This window comes from Equus caballus, chromosome 11, assembly GCF_041296265.1.
Source record: "Equus caballus isolate H_3958 breed thoroughbred chromosome 11, TB-T2T, whole genome shotgun sequence".
NCBI classification, from domain to species: domain Eukaryota; kingdom Metazoa; phylum Chordata; class Mammalia; order Perissodactyla; family Equidae; genus Equus; species Equus caballus.
The window spans coordinates 26,272,560-26,290,834 of NC_091694.1; the positions used below are offsets into that span (position 1 = coordinate 26,272,560).

The 18,275-nt window shown below is 60.9% G+C and overlaps 2 protein-coding genes across 16 annotated transcripts in view; both read left to right on the forward strand.

The window, feature by feature from the left end:
* The first annotated feature begins 65 nt into the window (after nucleotides 1-65).
* SPATA20 (spermatogenesis associated 20) lies at nucleotides 66-8,306 on the forward strand. Of its 2 annotated transcripts, none has more exons than XM_023652745.2 (16): nucleotides 66-297; nucleotides 1,264-1,443; nucleotides 1,567-1,631; nucleotides 1,805-1,959; nucleotides 2,041-2,184; nucleotides 2,278-2,479; nucleotides 2,856-2,986; nucleotides 3,098-3,202; nucleotides 3,437-3,511; nucleotides 3,609-3,818; nucleotides 3,900-4,092; nucleotides 4,426-4,594; nucleotides 4,878-5,089; nucleotides 6,500-6,699; nucleotides 7,690-7,770; nucleotides 7,944-8,306. In XM_023652745.2, exons 1-16 carry the CDS (start codon nucleotides 221-223, stop codon nucleotides 8,112-8,114), a joined length of 2,370 nt encoding a protein of 789 aa, XP_023508513.2. In that variant the 5' UTR covers nucleotides 66-220; the 3' UTR covers nucleotides 8,115-8,306. The 2 variants fall into 2 exon arrangements, with proteins under 2 accessions (XP_023508513.2, XP_005597547.2); XM_005597490.4 differs by lacking the exon at nucleotides 66-297 and adding an exon at nucleotides 420-1,146.
* A 5,403-nt stretch (nucleotides 8,307-13,709) lies between these two features.
* Nucleotides 13,710-18,275, forward strand: part of CACNA1G (calcium voltage-gated channel subunit alpha1 G) — a 63,168-nt gene continuing 58,602 nt past the window's right edge. For 13 of the 14 annotated variants that reach the window (XM_023652725.2, XM_023652731.2, XM_023652737.2 and 10 more), the window contains exon 1: nucleotides 13,747-14,133. In XM_023652725.2, coding sequence (XP_023508493.2) covers nucleotides 13,892-14,133 — 242 coding nt within the window. In that variant the 5' untranslated portion in view covers nucleotides 13,747-13,891. Of the gene's footprint in view, nucleotides 14,134-18,275 lie in introns of all 14 variants that reach the window. The other variant, XM_023652741.2, reaches the window with a different exon arrangement.

An 18,275-nucleotide genomic window follows, 5' to 3' on the forward strand; every position in this document is an offset into this window, starting at 1 on the left:
AGTCCGCCCAATTTTGTGCACAGATCCGGGTCCTCCCCAGACCGGGCGGTCTGGTCTGCAATCCCGCGCTCGGCCAGCGGGCGGCGCTCGGAGACCAGCCACGCGGCCCGGAGTCGCGGCGAAGACCCGCCCGCGGCTGGGTGGGTGCCCGGGCCCGCCCCTCGCAGCCTGCCGCCCTCCATCCTTGGCCGCGGCGTCCCGACCCAGGGCCCCAGCAGCCATGCTGGGCGCGCAGGCCTTGCAGTGCCGCGGCCTCTTGCTGCCTGGCGCCCGGCCGGGCCTCGCTGCAAGCCGCAGGTACGGGCGGGCGAGTGGGGTCGCTGCGGCCGCCCGCTGGGCCCCGGGGCCGGTCGTCCTGGCGTTGGTCCCCACTGGCTGCCTGGCTGCCTTCTCATACCTGCCTGCATCCCGCCCCCCCCCCCGCCCGCCCGCCCCAAGCCTGCTGCTGCGACCCGGCCCAGGCAGTAACTCCCTCCTTCCCTGCCCTCCAGCCGCAGAGCAGCTCTCCTGGGACACTGTTCTGACACCACCTCCAGGAAGCCTTCCTTGAACCCCAAATGCTGGGCCAAGGGTCCTTGTCCAAAAGCAGCCGGGGCTGGCCTTTCACAGTCGTTATTGCTGCATGAGCCTGTCATTATTTAGGTTTTCCTGGCAGCAGCACCCTCCAAGGCTGAGCCCCCTGAGATCAGGGCCTGTTTCTTATTCCCTGGGAGTCCTGGGGGTGTGGCACAGGACCTGGCCCCACAGAAGTGCCCCCAGGGTGGATGTTGAGGGAGTGAGTTCCCTGTGTTGCTTTTCCTCTGGTTGCCCCTCATCTGGTGGGGTCCCAGACCCAACTCATCTTGCCCTGTCAGCCACCAGCAGTGGGCAGCCTTCCTGCCCAGATCACACCCGCAGGCGTCCCAGAGACACCTCTGAGCAACCACCCTGGGGAGGGGCCAGGGCAGGGGGAGAGAATGGAACCTAAAGGACATTCTGCCCATTGTGACTCGCCCTGACCTCACAGTCATCATCCGTCCCACACCGGGTCCAGGAGGTTGGGGGAGACTAACCTGGCAAGCAGGCCCCAATGAGCCACCTTCCTTCACCCCCCCAAAAACACAAGGGGGAGCACAAAGGCCACGGTCTCCCCCGTGTTTCAGAAAGGTGGGTTGGGCTGTGAGCAGGGGGTTCCGGGAGGGGTACCGGAGGACAAGGTGGGGTGGGGTGCGCCTCGGGGGAGGTGGGTGGAGACCCCTCACCTGACCCACCTGTCCACGCCAGGGGTAGCTCCTCCAGGGACAAGGACCGAAGTGTGAGCGTCAGTGGTTCAGTGCCCATGCCTGCGGGAGGGAAGGGAAGCCGGACCAACTGCTCCCAGGCCACACCCCAGAAGGTCCCCAACCGCCTGATCAATGAGAAGTCACCGTACCTCCAGCAACATGCCTACAATCCTGTGGACTGGTGAGCACCACTCCTGAGGCCTGCCACTCCCCCAGCTCCCCCCCCCCACATCCACCCCCACAGCTGCCTCTCAGCCCCTCCGAACCCCTGGGCCAGTGAGTGATGCCCCCCTGCTGGGCCTAGGTACCCTTGGGGACAGGAAGCCTTTGACAAGGCCAGGAAAGAAAACAAGCCAATTTTCCTTTCAGGTAAGGCACCCACCTTCCCGGGGATTGGGGGAGGGGAGTGGTGATGAATAGAGGAAGCGTCCTCTGGGCCTGGGGGCCTCCCAGCAAACTCGAGATCTGGGCCAGTCCAATCCAGCTGGGGCCCCTCCAACCAGTCACTGGGCCTCCCTGTTTCCCCGGTGACCCCATTCCAGTGGGGTACTCCACCTGCCACTGGTGCCACATGATGGAGGAGGAGTCCTTCCAGAATGAGGAGATTGGCCGCCTGCTCAATGAGGACTTTGTCAGCGTGAAGGTGGACCGGGAGGAGCGGCCAGACGTGGACAAGGTGTATATGACCTTCGTGCAGGTAAGTGGTCTTCCGTGAGGGGAGGAGGGGTTGCCGGTGCACAGGGGGCTGCTCCCCTCACCCTCGCCCTCTCTCCGCCAGGCCACCAGCAGTGGTGGGGGCTGGCCCATGAACGTGTGGTTGACTCCCAACCTCCAGCCCTTTGTGGGGGGCACCTATTTCCCCCCTGAGGATGGCTTGACCCGAGTTGGCTTCCACACCGTGTTGCAGAGAATACGGGAGCAGGTGGGTGTGCGTTAGGGAGTGGGGGGAACAAGGGCGAGGGCACAAGGGCCCCCAGCCCATGCTGACCTCCAGGTCTGCTGCTGCCTCCCACAGTGGAAACAGAACAAGAATACCCTGCTAGAAAACAGCCAGCGTGTCACCACAGCCCTGCTGGCCCGGTCGGAGATCAGCATGGGTGACCGCCAGCTGCCACCCTCCGCTGCCACCATGAACAGCCGCTGCTTTCAGCAGCTGGATGAGGGCTATGATGAGGAGTACGGCGGCTTCGCTGAGGCCCCCAAGTTCCCCACACCGGGTCAGTGCCTCCCATGCCCGCCCCACCCCCAGCCTGGCCACCTGATGCCTGTTCTGGTCAATGATTTTCTGACCCCTGGCTTAACTTCCTGCTCTCCTGACTGGCCAGTGACCTTATCCCCAGGCTGTCAGTAGCTATCTAGTGAAGACCTGACTTCTGGTCTTAGCAGTGACCCTCTGACACTGACTTGGATAATGATGTTCCGTCCTCTGGGTTTGACCAAAGGCTTGACCTTTGACCTCCTAACCCCCAGCCTGTCCAGAGAGACTGCCTGTTGAGTGAACTCCTAACCCCAGCCTAGCCAAGGGCATCCTGCCCACCTAGATCTCGGTCCCTGTCTCCCCATTCTCTCACCCTGTCCTCTTGGTGCCCACAGTGATCCTGAGCTTCCTGTTCTCGTACTGGCTCAGTCATCGGCTAACCCAGGATGGCTCTCGGGCCCAGCAGATGGCCTTGCACACCCTGAAAATGATGGCTAATGGGGGCATCCGAGACCATGTGGGGCAGGTGAGGGAGGCTAGGCATTCCCTGGAGGAGGCAGCAGGAGGCAGCGTGGGGAGGGCAGGCAGGGTTCAGAGGCTGGGCTCGGTCTCCAGCCCCACATCCCGTCTGGTGCAGGGCTTCCACCGCTACTCCACGGACCGCCAGTGGCACGTCCCCCACTTTGAGAAGATGCTGTATGACCAGGCACAGCTCGCTGTTGCCTATTCACAGGCCTTCCAGGTGACCCCTGACCCCAGCCTGGAGCAAAGACACCCAGCTTGTCCACCTCTCCGTGGCTGCCCTCCCAGGGCCTTCCTGGTGGCTTGTGGCTCCCCCTTAACCTCACTCCTAATTCCCTCGGGTATGCGTGCTGCCCAGGCTCCCTCCCCACCCTCCTGGGAGAGTACTGACTGCCCGCCCATTCCTGGGCTGCCCCCAGCACCTTGGTTTACAGCCTCCTTTCTCCCCCCTCAGATCTCTGGTGACGAGTTCTACTCTGACGTCGCCAAAGGCATCCTGCAGTACGTGACGCGGAACCTGAGTCACCGGGTGTGTGTCCACTGAGGCAGGCGGGCCTGGCTGCGGGAGGGCTCGGGGCCTCCGCTGCCCTGAAGGCTGGGGCCAGTCAACCCTCCCCTCTCTACAGTCCGGAGGCTTCTACAGCGCGGAGGACGCAGACTCACCCCCGGAGCGGGGCATGCGGCCCAAGGAGGGCGCCTTCTACGTGTGGACGGTCAAAGAGGTCCAGCAGCTCCTCCCTGAGCCCGTGCCGGGCGCCACCGAGCCGCTGACCTCCGGCCAGCTCCTCATGAAGCACTATGGGCTCACGGAGGCCGGCAACATCAGCTCCAATCAGGTGAGGACTCCTGGGGACACGGGAGGGGTCCTGAAGCTGGATGGGTGCATGGACTCCCTCGGACATGGCTGTTTTCCTCAGGACCCCAAGGGGGAGCTGCATGGCCAGAATGTGCTGACCGTCCGCTATTCACTGGAGCTGACCGCTGCCCGCTTTGGCCTGGACGTGGACGCTGTACGGACCTTGCTCAATACGGGGCTGGAGAAGCTCTTCCAGGCGCGGAAACATCGGCCGAAGCCGCACCTGGACAGCAAGATGCTGGCTGCCTGGAATGGTGGGGGCGGCCGTGTCTGAGGCCTCATCCCGTTTATAGAATTGCTCTTCACAAGGCCCCTCTGTGTCAGACACCTGCTAAATATGAGTTCTTCCTTCATCAAATTTATTATCCTCACTTTACAAATGAGCAAATTGAGGCTGGGAGGGCTTAAGTAGCCCACCCAAGGTCACGTACAGGGGCCAGGAGCCCAGCCCTGCCTGGTGCTGGGGCCCAAGCTCTCCCCGCTCACCCCATTGCTCCAGCGAGGTGCTGGGGCTTGGGGAGGTTGGGGTGGACATACCCGGAGGGCCCCGCCAGCATCTCACAACCACCCGTGTCTCCTCCCTCCAGGACTGATGGTGTCTGGCTATGCTGTGACTGGGGCTGTCCTGGGCCTGGAGAGGCTGATCAACTACGCCATCAACTGTGCCAAGTTCCTGAAGCGACACATGTTTGACGTGGCCAGCGGCCGCCTGATGCGGACCTGCTACGCGGGGTCTGGGGGAACCGTGGAGCACAGGTGGGGGCCCGGACAGAGCGGGAAGGCTGGTCTCCCTGGGTGTGCCAGGCCTGTCTGTGCTCCTCTCCTCCCCTCCAGGCAGGCTCCAGTCCTGGCTCTGCCATCTGCCCACTGTGAGCTCTTAACCTCCCTGGGTCCATTTGCTCATCTGGGAAATGGGCTAATAGGACCTACCCGAGAGGTAGATTTTGAGGGTTAAATGAGAGTATGCGTGAAAAGGGCTTCCTCTGGGAAAGCCCCTCTCTCCCTGGCCTGTTCCCTCCCCTAATGCCTGTCCCCCCAGCAACCCGCCCTGCTGGGGCTTCCTGGAGGACTACGCCTTCGTCGTGCGGGGCCTGCTGGACCTGTATGAGGCCACGCAGGAGAGCGCGTGGCTCGAGTGGGCTCTGCGGCTGCAGGACACGCAGGACAGGCTCTTCTGGGACTCCCAGGGTGGCGGCTACTTCTGCAGTGAGGCTGAGCTGGGGGCTGGCCTGCCCCTGCGTCTGAAGGATGGTCAGTAGCGGGTGTGGAGCTGGCCTGGGGTCCTGGACCCAGCAGGGGCTTGGTTTCCCTGGGGGAGGCCTGGGCACAGTGTGGTGGTAAAGAGCCGGTGTGGACAGGGGCCAGGCCCTCCTGGGTTCACATCTCCACCACTGCTAAACCCATTGACTTTGGGCTGGTTTTGTATTTCAGAGCCTTGGTTTCTTAATATGCAAAATGGAGCTGCCACTGGTATTACCTTAGAGGGTCGATGTAAAGATTACTTTATTCTTTGAACATGCTTAGCTGCAGTAACTGACACGCCTGGATTCAGATATTGAACAAGGCTGACTTGGTCCCTACCTTACAAAGCTGACAGTGGACTAGGGGAGACAACTCACAGACAGTAATACTAAATGCAAAACTGCATGCACAAACGAGTAGTTAAAAGTCAGATGCCACGAAGAAGTAGGGGCCCTCCACTGTGCACCATGTCCTCTTCTCTCGGGAGCGCTTACTATCACCCATGTGTCTGTCTGTTAATGGCCTCTTTCCCCCACTCGAATGTGTGCATCTTGGGAGCAGACCTTTGTGCCACTGCTGTATCCCCAGGGTCTAGCGCAGGCCTGGCACATGGTAGGGGCTCAGTAAATGTCAGCGGAATGAATGAAAGGGCCTTGAGAGAGAACAGCAGTGGGGCCTAACTCCACTAGGGGGAGGTCAGGTTAAACCTGTGATGGGTGTCATTTAACCGAGGGCTGGAGGTCATGATGGGGCCGTGTGGTCGTGGAGGAGCTGAGGAGAGATTCAGGCATTGGGGGCAGAGGCCAACGTGTGAGGCGGGGGCACCCAGGTGAGCAGGGAGGCTGGCTCCCTGCAGGGTTTGTAGGCTTAGCAGAGAGTGGAATGCTCTGAAGGGCTTTAAGTGGATTGTGACCTGTCTAGGTTAGGTCTGAGAATGTCACTCTGACTGGTGGTGGAGACAGATGGGGGCAGGGGGAACAGGGTGACCAGTTGGAGCCCATTAGTGGCATTCAGTCCAGGCAGGCGCTGGTGAAGGTAGAAGGATGAGGTAGGGAGAAGTGGTCGGATGCGGGTCTATTCTGCCTTCAGACTCGTGGGTAGATTAGAAGTGGGAGGTGAGGGAGGGCAGGGATGATGCCACTGTGGCTCCAGCCGCTGGGTGGTTGGATCGAGGTGTCAGCAGTGAGAGGGGGGAGCCTGGAGACCAGCAGTTCGGCCTGGGGCAAGTGGAGTTGAGGATGCGTGAGAGAGGCAAGAATCAACTGCTCGTGCTGGCGTTACCCTCGCATACCTGGGCCAGGAGCAGCTGGGCAGGGACGCCTCCATCCCATCTCTCCACGCGCCCTGGCCACAGTCCTGGGGCAGGGTCCTGGGACCCAAGGACCCTCCCTTACTGCCCCGTCCCCTCACACCCTGCAGACCAGGACGGTGCAGAGCCCAGCGCCAACTCCGTGTCAGCCCACAACCTGCTTCGGCTGCACGGCTTCACAGGCCACAAGGACTGGATGGACAAGTGTGTGTGCCTCCTGACTGCCTTCTCTGAGCGCATGCGCCGTGTCCCCGTGGCATTGCCTGAGATGGTCCGCGCCCTCTCAGCCCACCAGCAGACTCTCAAACAGGTGCGGGATGTGAGGGCACTTGGGCTGGGACCTTGGGTGGGAGGGGAGAGGAGTGGGGACCGCAGTGGGGGATGGGGGTACTGGCTGGGGCCCCAGGAACTCAGGTCTGTGAGTGCGTGGCCATCTATGAGTGAGGCGCAGGTGTCTCCAAGGGATCGTCTATAAGGGCTGCTCTGTGCAGGTGGAGGAGTCGGTGTGAGTGTGCATCTGAGCCAGCTTCTGGCGCAGGCAGGGGCCCGTGTGAGTGCCTGGCACTGGGGCTCTCAGAGTTGGGGGGGTGGGCAGGGCCTAAGCGTGGGTCCCTGTGGTTGGTGAAGTGTTTCTCCGTGTGTCTCTGTGTGTCTGTGTAGTTGGGTCTGCTGGTACGTGTGCGGGTATCTCCTTATCTGCGTGTGTGTCCCTATGTGTGTTATTGCTGTGTTGCCTCTCTGGATGTGTGTGACCCCGGAGGTGTGGGACTGTGTGTCTGCAGGCCTGCTTTCCTGAGTGTGTGCTGGTGTGAGTGTTCACCAGTGTGTGTTTGCTTGTGCATCCCATGTTCAGGTCTGCCTGCTTACATTTGCACACTTGCCTGTATATCTCTGCCTCAGTGTGTGTGTGTATGTGTGTGTCTGTGGTTTGTAAGTGGCATCTGTCTCTCTGGGGGCATCCACTGTGTGTATATGTGACAACTCTATGTCTCCTTGTGTGTGGGTTTCTGTGTTTGTGTGTCTTCCAGTATGTTGAGTCTTCTGTGTGTATGTGCGTGTGTGCGCTGGTGTGTCTGCCCATGTGTGCATCTCCCCATGTTTGTATCTCCACCACTATGCGTGACACTGCCACTTCATGTAATCTGATGAGACTGCTAGTAGCTGGTCTGGGGGAGGCGGAGCTGAAGCCCCATTCTTCCTTAGGGATGTGGGGTGGGGTGGTGGGAGGAAGGGACAGCACTGGTGGGTCTGCGTCCAGCCCCCTGCGCTTGTCACTGGAGTAACCTTCTGTTCCCGCCAGATTGTGATCTGTGGAGACCCCCAGGCTAAGGACACCAAGGCTCTGTTGCAGTGTGTCCACTCCATCTACATCCCTAACAAGGTTTGTGCCTGTGAGCCCGGCCCCACATTCCGCCTCCCCTGCCTGGTCCCCCTTCCCTCCTTGGCTCTTCAATGCCTCCTTCTCTGAAGGCCCAGGGAGAGGAAGCCCACCAGTGGGCCCTGCCACTGTCCCCATGCCCCCCAGGTGACCCTCTTTACACTGCCTCTACCCAGGTCCTGATTCTGGCTGATGGGGACCCCTCGAGCTTCCTGTCCCGCCAGCTGCCCTTCCTGAGTACCCTGCGAAGGCTAGAAGACCGTGCCACCGCCTACATATATGGAAGTCAGGTCTGCTCCCTGCCCGTCACCGAGCCCTGCGAATTACGGAAACTGCTACATCAGTGATGCCTCCTCTCCTCTCGGGCTGGGGCAGAAGGTGGAACTTGCCAGCTGACCAGAGACTCGGGCCCTGCAGGGCCCTGCAGAACCCGTGGCCATCCCTGGGCACCCTGTCACCAGGTGACCTCAGCCATCCTTGCTGCCCCCACCATGGGCACTCACTCACCCTGGAATAAACCTAACAGCGTCCCGTGGTCACTTCAGGGGCTCAGTCTTGCTTGTGAGGGAGGGGCCTCAGGCTCCAGCCTGGGAACAAGTTGGGAACCAGAGGAGCTCGTTCCTCTGGGAGCCCCTAGCTGACCCCTCTGCTTTCTCAAATTCCTCCTTCACCTTTAGAGGTCCCTGGGCTGACCCTGCCCCCATCCATGGTCATTGCAGCCTGAATGAAACTGAGAGCAGGGGACCAGTAATGACTGCCAAGAGTGAGGACAAGGATATGGACTTGCCCAGAAGGGGAAAGGTCAGTCCTTGCCTCCAGGTGGGGGTAAGAAGGGGCCTGCTCTCCCGCTCCCGTTGTCTCCTCCTATTTTAAGCGGTGGAAGAGGCAGGGGGTTCTCTATGAGCTATTTTGCACAGAATGGCAACATTTGCAATATGCTCTGGTACATCATAGGAGCTGCTGTTTTCAGGACCAAGGACATTTCTTTTAGGGTATCCATCCGGCCCCCAGCCTCACCAGGATGGAACCAGAGCTGCCCTGCAGGAGGTCGTATTGGCCCTCCTCCTGCTTTCACACAGCCAGTCCAGAGAAGGAGTTCTCTTTCATTTGGAACATCAGTTGGGTTGGAAATCCTTCTCCAAATCTGAGTCTTTCCTGCTGCAGGGCAATCTAGTGCCTTCCTGTGGTCTCCTCCTGTCCCCTCAATGTTGGGGGATGCTCACAAGTCTTGTCCTGGGCACTCGCATCTTCACAGTCCCAGAAAACCCATCTAGCTTCCACTGGTGGGAGGCAATTTGGAAGCGTGCTTTGGGGAGGGCAGTTTTAGGGGGATGGGGCTGACAGGCGTGGAGGAGGGGAAGGAGCTGCCCTCCCAGGCCCTTCAGAGGTCTGCTGAGCCTGGGCACCCTTGTAGCCCCAGAGCCATGCAGTACAGATAGCCAGAAAAGGCTGCTGGAGATTAAGTCCTAATAGGGCCACCGATTGTGGGGATGTCAGCAGTGAGGAGGAGTGGGCAGGAAGGAGCTGGGAGACTAGACTGAGTCACTCCAAGATCCGCTCAGGACTGTGGCCACCCCCTGCACACAGTTACACACCACCACACATGGTCACTGGGACCGGGGTCAGCTTTGTCTGGGCAGCTGGGCCTTCAGTGCAAGCCACCAGCCCATCTGGAGGAGATTAGGGCTCTGGCCAACAAGGTCAGCTGGCCCCTTCCTGGCGGGAGGCTGCTCAGCCTTGCCCAGAAGTCTGAGGGCTGGGCAAGTAGAGCCTGGTCTTGGGGGCAGCGAGGAAGGAGGGTGGGGCATGGTGGAGCACAGGTGGCCTTTTTGGCAACCCCAGCCCTGGCTTTGGAAAGGTCTAGACAGTTGGCAAAGCACTCTTGTCTCTGTCATCCTGTTGACCCTCATAAAAGAGGTGGCAAGGCAGGTACCTTTGGCCTCATATGGATAGATATTCAAGGCCCAGAGAGGGTAAGAGACTGGCCTGAGACCACTCAACACATCTGGTTCTTTCTGGGGTCTTCAGGGTACAATAAAGACCACTAAGGCTTCCTCGTCCCCTCGGAGGTCAAGGCACAGCTGTGAAGGAGGGTGTGTTTGGATGACCCCTGCATCCAGGCTTCCTTCTGCTTTTGTATCCTCTTTCCCTTCCCCTGGTACCAGCACACACCTAACTATGGGATTCTGTAAATGGGATCAGAGGAAGGAGGTAGGGCCTTAGGGGGTGAGTTCTCCCGGGAGGGGTGTGTTTTATAAAGAGGACAAGGCTGAACACAAGTCTTGCTCAGACGTGGGATTTAAAGTCTGCAGCCTCTCTTCCCCTTTGCTGGTCCCTCTTGGGTCAGCTCCTTGAACTGCCGGCAGGACTGTCCTGGAGGACCTGTGGGTCAGGGTCATTGGAAACAGGGCCTAATGGGTTTGAGCAGTCGCTTAAGTAATTCCATCTCTCTGAGCCTCAGTTTTCTGATCTAAAAAATGGGACAACTACCACCCAGCTCCCAAGGCTATGAGGTGACTAAATGGGACGATGTTTGTATCATTGCCGAGCAGAGAGCATCACAGAGGGGAAGATTATGTTGGTTCCTGAGGGAGCCAGCCAGGCCGTGAGGGAGGCGTAAAGGGGAGGGGGCTGGATGGGCTGGTGGGGCTGGCCGAGCAGGGCCAAATGGGGGTTCCCCCTCAAACCCAGAAGTGATGTTAGACAACACTTAAGCCTAACTTCTTTGTTAGGAAACTGAGGCCCAAACAAAGGAATTCCTTGTCCCTCTTACCCCCCTTCCCTGTCTGAGGTTATTTATTCATCTAACAGATTTATTAAGCACCTACTATGTGCCAAGCCCTGGACTAGGCCCTGGTGAGTGAAATGGACATAGCCCTGCCCTCAGGGGACACACAGCCTAGAGGGGAAGACAGTTGTTTCATTACTACAAACAAATATGTAATCCCAGCCTGGGCAAAGTGTGAGGAGGGTCCAGACTCTTGTCTGGCTCAGTACTGTGCCCTCAGCACCTTGGCACTTAGTAGGCACTGCAGTGCTTGCTGAAGGAAGGCTGCTGAGGAGGTGATGTCAGAGCTGAGGCTTGGAGGGTGGGAGTTAAAGATGGTCTCACTGCTTCCTTTGCCCTCTCCATGGGTCCTGCCTTCCCTTCCCTTCTCCACTCAGGCTAATAGTGAGCATCTCTGACTGGGATGTCAGAGTCCGCCAGTGCCCACACAGGGATCAGGATGCCTTAGGTGATGGGTCACTCCACACCCTGAGCCCAGGGAAGTAAATGTGGGTCTCATTTTGTCAAGATGGTACATGTGTCTGTTCCCCCTTTCTGGATATGTTCTAGAACAGAGTTCAGCCCAGAGACTGGGGGTGGCCTGGATGATAGATGAAGGTGTGGGGCCTGCTGACCACCAGGAAACCTGGCCATTGGTCTGGGCAAGTCTCTGTGGCCTTATTCTCCTCTCTGCAAAGAGGGGATGATTAGAGTCACTATCTCCGGTGCCAGTCCTGGGGCCTCTTGACCCATCGGGGAAGGGCAGGCTGACCCGGCAGACTGCGGACCGGCGGGAGGGAAGTAGGTGTCAGACACGTAGAGCGAACCATAAATAGGTCCCTCTCCCAGAAGACGGCTGCGAGTTCAAGACTCTGGCGGGGCACACGCGGAATGAGAGCAGAGGCTCCCGCTAGGACAGAGAGGCACTTAAGGGATCTGCTCATTAGCATGAAATGCAAATGAGCCCGGCCTCATTTGCAACAACTCGGTGCCCGGATTCGGCGAAAGGGCAACCGGGGAGGCGACGGCGCAGCCCTCCCCACTGCATTCCCCGCAACGCCCCCCGGAGGGAGCTGAGACACTCACCCCACGCCGCGGGAGGCACGCAGGGGCTGCGTGGGTGGCACAGCCAAAGGGAGAGCTTACAACGCCGGGGAGTCGGGGGGCGGGTGCGGGAGGTCATCCGGTCCATCCCTCTGCCTCTCCGCAGTGGCGTAAGCGTCCCGAAATCCCGGGAGGGGGAACTGACTGACCTGCTTTGTTCCGTTGGGTCTACCTCCTGCAGAGGTGGGCAAGTGCTTCCCGATGTCTAATCCTCGATGCCCTCTCCACCCCACTTCACCCCAGCGCCCAGCACTCCCGCGGCGCTCCGCTCCCGGGTACCTACAGCCTGTTGGGGCAGCGCCGGCAGCAAGAGGGAGCCCGGGGACTCGGGAAGGTGAGGCAGAGCGAGGGCCGGGGTCTGCCCGTGCGCGTGCGCGCGTGGGAAGCCGCAGACACTCGAGGACATCCTCCCGTTGGGAGAGCAGCCCCGCGAAGCTCCTGTCCTGCGGACAGCCTCCACATACCATATTGGAACTCGAGAGGGAGAAACTGAGGCACGGAGTGGACGATTGATGAGACTTTGCAGTTTAAGAGTCGGCAAAGCCCAGCTCTGTGCTGCCACCCGCTCCCACACACTCTTTGCAGGAGCCTCTCTCTGCTCTGAGCTGCTCTTGGGGATCCCGGCTCTGAGTCCGACGTGGCCTGCCTGGGGCCACGTGCTCAAGCGCGAAGCCCCCTGCGCTGGATCCACACCCTCCAAAGGATCCCTAGGGGCAGAGGGGATGAAACTCAGGAATGTCAACGTGAGGTCAGGGTCAGCGGGTTAGGGTTAGGAGGTCAGGGTCAAAGTCGCAGAAGTGGACCTGGGAGGAGGACCAACAAGCCCCAGAGGTTGGTGGAGGCCACGCCCAGACCTTGCGTGCCCCAGCTTTTCCTTGGCTCGGCCTGTTTCCCCAAGACCATGTCTCTCCTGCGTGAAGCCCTACCCCCGGGACATCTTGCTCCGCTCCTCTCCTTCCTCAGTTCCGCTCCCAGGCTCAACTCCAGTGAGTGATTAACCAGGTGGAGACCCAGGATTCCTCTCTGGGACCCTGGTCACACCCCACACCCCAGCTGCCCTCCTCCCTTCTTCTCCAGGCCCGCCCAGAGCTGAGCCCCGCCTTCCGGCTGTGGTCCAATTCAGGGGTCGTGGACAAAGGATGCCGGGGGCCGGCGGCGCTATCCCAGGACCTCGCGGCGAATTCTCTGATTCCGGCTCCCTCCAGGGGAGTCCCAGAGACCCCAGCGGCCAATAGGAAAGTGGGTTCGGTCTGGGTAGCCTTCTAATTGGCTCCGGCCTTCGGGAGTGGACCCAGGGGCAAGGGGAGGGGAGAGGGGCGGTCCCGGGCTTTGGGGTGGGAATAGGATTCCAGCTGTGGTTCTTTCCGCGGGCGCCCCGCCCTCACTGCCACGGCGGCTGGCCAATGGGCGCGCGGCTCGGGACCGGCGGCGTGCGGCGATTGGCTGCGAGGCTGGCTGGGGAGAGGCGGGGCCGAGGCTTGAAGTTGGAGTGAGGGATCCAGCTGTGGTGTGCGCCGGGCTCCTCGCCGCCGCTTTCGCTTGCTCGCTCCGCGTCTCGGCCGGAGGAGGAGGCAGTGGCGCCGGCGACAGCTACGGCAGCGGCAGCCACCGCGGCGGCTGCGGCGGCGGCATCTCCGCCTCCACCCTCGCCCGGGACGGCCCCCCACCGTCTCCCCGCCCCTCCTGGACCGTGAGCCCGCCGAGGGGCGGAGGAAGGAGCCGCCCCCCACCCCTCCAAACCCACCCCCAAAGAGATCCCTCCTCCCCTCCCCCCGCCGCCGCTGGCTCGGAGCCGGGACGATGCTGACCCCTTAGATCCTGCTCCAGCTGCGCCGCGGGAAGAGGGGGCGCCCCTCCCCGGACCCCCCCGCCCTCCGCCCCCTTCTCTCTCCCCTTCTCGGGGCCGCTTCGCCGAAGGGTAGCGCCGAATCGGGCGACCGGAGCCTGGGCGCGAATCGAAGAAGCCGGAACAAAGTGAGGGGGAGCCGGCCGGCTGGCCCGGGGGGCCCCAGGGGCCCTGGGGGAGCGGGACTCGCGCCGGGCGGGGCTTCCCTGCGACCCGGCGCCCCGCGGGCAGCATGCCCCTGCGGGCAGGGGGAGCTGGGCTGAACTGGCCCTCCCGGGGGCTCAGCCTGAGCCCTAGAGCCCCCCAAATGCGCCCCCGCCGGGGCCCCCCGCTTGCGTGAGGACACCTCCTCTGAGGGGCGCCGCTCGCCCCTCTCGAGACCGCCCGGGGCCCCGGCTGGCCAGAGGATGGACGAGGAGGAGGATGGAGCGGGCGCCGAGGAGTCAGGACAGCCCCGGAGCTTCATGCGGCTCAACGACCTGTCGGGGGCCGGGGGCCGGCCGGGGCCGGGGTCGGCGGAAAAGGACCCGGGCAGCGCGGACTCCGAGGCGGAGGGGCTGCCGTACCCGGCGCTGGCCCCGGTGGTTTTCTTCTACTTGAGCCAGGACAGCCGCCCGCGGAGCTGGTGTCTCCGCACGGTCTGTAACCCATATCCTCCGGGGTACGACGGCCGGGCTGGGGGGTCCGCAGGGGGGCGGGCCGAGCCACCGGAGGGGACCAAAAGCCAGGTGAGTGGGAGAAGTGAGCCTGGAAGGTAGGCAGAGGAGAAGGGAGCTACTAAGGAATGGAGGGGGGCTTCGGAGTGGGAGCAGAGACGCGAGCAGGTTTGGCCGATACCCCAGGCGAGCCCCACCTCGGTACACACACCTCAGTCCTCGCTGGGGGGGCTGGGATCCAGGCCAGGAAAAGAGAGGAGACGTGCCCCGCTGGTTGGCAGCTGGATGCTCTCCAGATGTGGGCAGGGGAGGGTCGTCATCCTCCAGATGTGGGAAGCTTCGGGAGCCTGGGAGCTCTACTCCGCCTGCCGCCGGTTAGCGAGCTAGGTTTGGTTTCCGAGTTTGGGGGGTGGGGTGTGGAGGAAGCTGCGGGGACGGGGGAGGGGGGACCGCAATCTCCTGGGTTTCCCTCTTGCCCCTGCTCCAAAGTTTGCGGTGGATTCCAGGGTCTGATCCCCACCCAACCCCCTCCCCTGACCTGGTCCTCGAGGCTGAGGTTTTTACTGACCCAGAGGGAAATGTTGGGGGGCGGGGACCAGGTCCTAACCACCACCCCCGGCCCCCACCCCGCGGGTTGGAGGCACAACAAGGAGATTCCGGCGGCGGCTGATGTCAGGGGTGCAGAATGAGAACAAGATGTGGCGGAGGAGAAGCTGTCTGCCCCCAGAGCTGGGACAGAGACCCTTCCAGTTGGAGCCCAATACCCAGAGTGCCTCCCTTCTCTCCAATTCCTTCTTCAATGCGGGTGCTTGAGGTTGGGTTGGGGAGTTTTGTGCTAGATTTTTTTCTTGTGGAGGGAAAGACTGTGGTGAGAGCTTTGGCAAGTGGGGGATGGGATTAAGCTGGTCCAAGTTACCCATCCCGTTTCGCAAATAAAGAGTGTTCCCACCTGAGCACAGAGCAGGTATGGGAGACGGTAGCCCTCCAAGAAAGTATTGGGGGCACAGGGAGACTGAGCCTGTTCGCTAAGGAAGACTCTGGTCCACCACCCCAGTGTCTACTCCTCAGATGGGTTTGTGGAAGGCAAGCCCCACATTCCAGGGAGAGAGATCCTCTGCTCTGTCTGAAGTGGTATGGGTGACCCCAGCCCCCTCATCCCCAGGGCCTCTCCCCCTCAGCCTCTAGCACAAAGCACTGCTTGACTGATGCTGGGCTCCAGGCTCCCGGGTGGGTCCCGCTACCGCCAGAAGGCAAGGGGGGTGCGCTGCCATCCTAGGTCTTGACAGCTTCTCCTGGCTCCTTCTTCCCAGCTCAGGGGCTCTTTTGGACCCAGGATGGGAACCCTTAGGTCTCCCTTGTAACCCCTGAGAACCCAACTGGGACGCTGCTTTGGGGAAGGGGGGAGGCTTGGTGCCGCCCTCACTCTCTGCAGCTCTGCTGCCTCTAGTGCGCAAAGCAGGGATGTGAGCTTGGGTCCCCCCAACCCCCATCCTCTACACCCTGTGGGTCTTTAAGACGTTCCCCTCATGACACCCCCTCTCCATCCCTTGCCCCTTCTTCCTTTCTCTCTGAGCTGCAGAAAGGGGAGGCGGTACTCAGAGGTTTGTTGACCTGCTGAATAGGCACATCTTGGCCTCTAATTCCCCCCCTCCCCGGTCCCCTACCCCTGGGCCCCTTTCTGCATGGCAGAGATGGAGAACAAATATCTCTGAGAAAGGTGGGCTCTGGGCATCCCTTCTCTTTGCCCCTAACCAACCACCCTCTCCATAAAGGGGAAAAGGCACCAGGCCCATCCTCTCCTTTGCAGGGGTCCAGGGGAGGTGGAGAGATCTTCTCTCCCTTTTCCCTCCCCCTCCAAAAACCCCAGACCTCTTGGCTAGCATCTCCCCACCTGCTCTATGTCAGGTGCTAGGGGATGATCTCAGGGCCAATTTCTTCCTTGAGGGGTCGTGGAGAGGGTTGGAATGAAGAGAGGTGGGAGCCTAGTGCTCATCTTGGGGGTGAGGGATAGGCTTATGTCTGAGGCGTGGGAGTCTGCCGTGTGGGGCACTGGCATCCTAGGGCTGGACAAGGTGCAAAGCCTGGGGTGGCTGAGGACAGTTTCTTGGCAAGGAGGCCGCCTAAGCTGTGCCCCTCATCACTCCCGTTACCCCCAAGTGTCAAGGGAAACCTGTATTTTCACTGCCAGAGGGGCTGTGCACTGACTCCTGGGCCTCCGTCTTTCTCTTCTCTCTTTTTGGTATCTGTGAGGCTTCCCTTGGCTCCACAAGGTTCCTCTCTGCACCTCCGAGCCTGCGGGACCTAAGGACACCTCCCCCCAACGCACTGAAGCCAGTTAGACTCTTCTTGGTCTTCTTCTCAGCCCTCTCCTCTCTTAGCCTCTTTAAGAGGCCAAGTTTCCTAGAGAGGAGATCCAGACCCAGGTAGGAAGTGGTGTGTGTGTGTGTGTGTGTGTGTGTGTGTGTGTGTGTTGGGGGTGGGGGAGGGAGGGAGTGCAGCCAAAGGAAAAAAAGGAAGAGGGGCTCAGAAGTGCATGTTTTAGTCTTGGAGAGACCAGGGATACTCGTGGACAGTCAGTTCATTGTCAGAAAGGCCCCCTCCTCCTAGGTTATAGAGAAGCGTGTTGGGTTTTCCAGCGTGTATTTCTTCAAGTGTGAGGGAGTGCGTTTCCCCTCCCGGGAAGGAGATCCTGAGCATTCCCTCTCCGGCTGTTGTGTCACATCTGGAAGTTTGTGTAGGAGTTTCTCCAAGCTCAGAGCCCAGCACAGCTTTTTCTCATTTGGAAATCACAGGCTGGCATTTGGGATGCCGAGAGGGGGAGTGGGAGGGGGGGCCAGAGGGGGAGAGGGGAGCCTGCCAGGAGTGGGGGGAGGAGAAGGGGGAGGCCCGAACGGCAGGAGCCCTAATGGCTTCCAGAAGTGAGTGTGAGTGTGTGACTGCGTCACTGTGTGTGTCTGAGTGTGTGTGTCTGGAGGGGAGGGGGCACCGGGAATTTCTGGAGCTTTCCTTGCCACTGTCCCAGTGCCCCAAGTTTGCCTGTTTCTCTTACCTAGGGAGAATTCTCCATTTTGGTCCTCAGAGGAAATGGGGGGGTTTGTTCTTCCTGTGTCCTCACCAATTCCCTCTTCTCATTTTAAGCCCAAGGCTCTGCAGAGGGGGTCTGGGGAGAAGGTCAGGGGCTGAGGAATTGAATAGGACTTGGTGGGGCCAGAGCACCCCCTGGCACCCTTTCTGTCCCAGGCTCACCTTCCTTCTGGGTCACACACCCACTCTGCTCCACCGAACTGTTGGGGGACTCCCCATCGCCCACAGTGCCAGTTGGAGCCATTCCTGGGATTATCCCCACCACAGAGCCCCACCTCACCCCGCGCCTGCTCCCGCCCCAGCCCTCACCCCGCCCTGCCTTCCTCAGCCAGGATGGCGACAGACACAACTGCTCACACACGCAGACATGCGCGCGCGCGCGCGCGCACACACACACACACACACACACACACAGAGTCACAGACATTTGAATCAGATTTCTGGCCTATTTCCTCTCCCAAAGATTCCAATGGGCTGGCTCTCTTGTGTCTCTGTGTCTCACGTCTCTGTCTCTGGGTGGGGCCGGCTGCCTTTCTTCGGGCTTCAGTTTTTGGTTCAGCTGGAAGCCTCTCTCCCCACACACCCACACACTGGAGCGGGCGGCAGGGAGCCCACTGGGAAACGGGCTGTAGGAGTGGGGGCTTGGCTGGGGGAATCCCCCTTTCAGCCTTCCTAGCAGGAGCCTCGCTGCTGAGCCCTATATCCCTCCCCACCCCGGGAATGCTGAATCCCATATCCCATAGGCACCAGCCTCTCTTGGCGGGGGAGGGGGGGAGACAAGGACCCCACCTTCCTAACGCATACTAGGAGGCTAGGATTCCTGGGTCCAGGCCGGTTTCCTCCTCAGCACTCCTCAGTACCAGATTTCCAGGCTTCCAGAGGGGAATGGGGCAGCCGGAGGGCCTGCTTCCCTTCTCAGTCACGCCCTGCCCCAAGCCCCCATGCCCCTGGAGGCACCCCAGCCCTCCTCCCTCCTCTCCACACCTCCCTGTCCCTTGCTGCCAGGCGAGGCAAGGGCTCTAGATAAGCCCCACAGAGAGGACTCAGTTGT

Excerpts from the sequence above, each read along its gene's own strand:
- SPATA20 (XM_023652745.2), top strand. The coding sequence starts at position 221 with ATGCTGGGCGCGCAGGCCTTGCAGTGCCGCGGCCTCTTGCTGCCTGGC. Across the intron at positions 1,960-2,040 it reads TGTATATGACCTTCGTGCAG|GCCACCAGCAGTGGTGGGGG; the intron begins GTAAGTGGTCTT and ends TCTCTCCGCCAG. Across the intron at positions 3,203-3,436 it reads CCTATTCACAGGCCTTCCAG|ATCTCTGGTGACGAGTTCTA; the intron begins GTGACCCCTGAC and ends CTCCCCCCTCAG.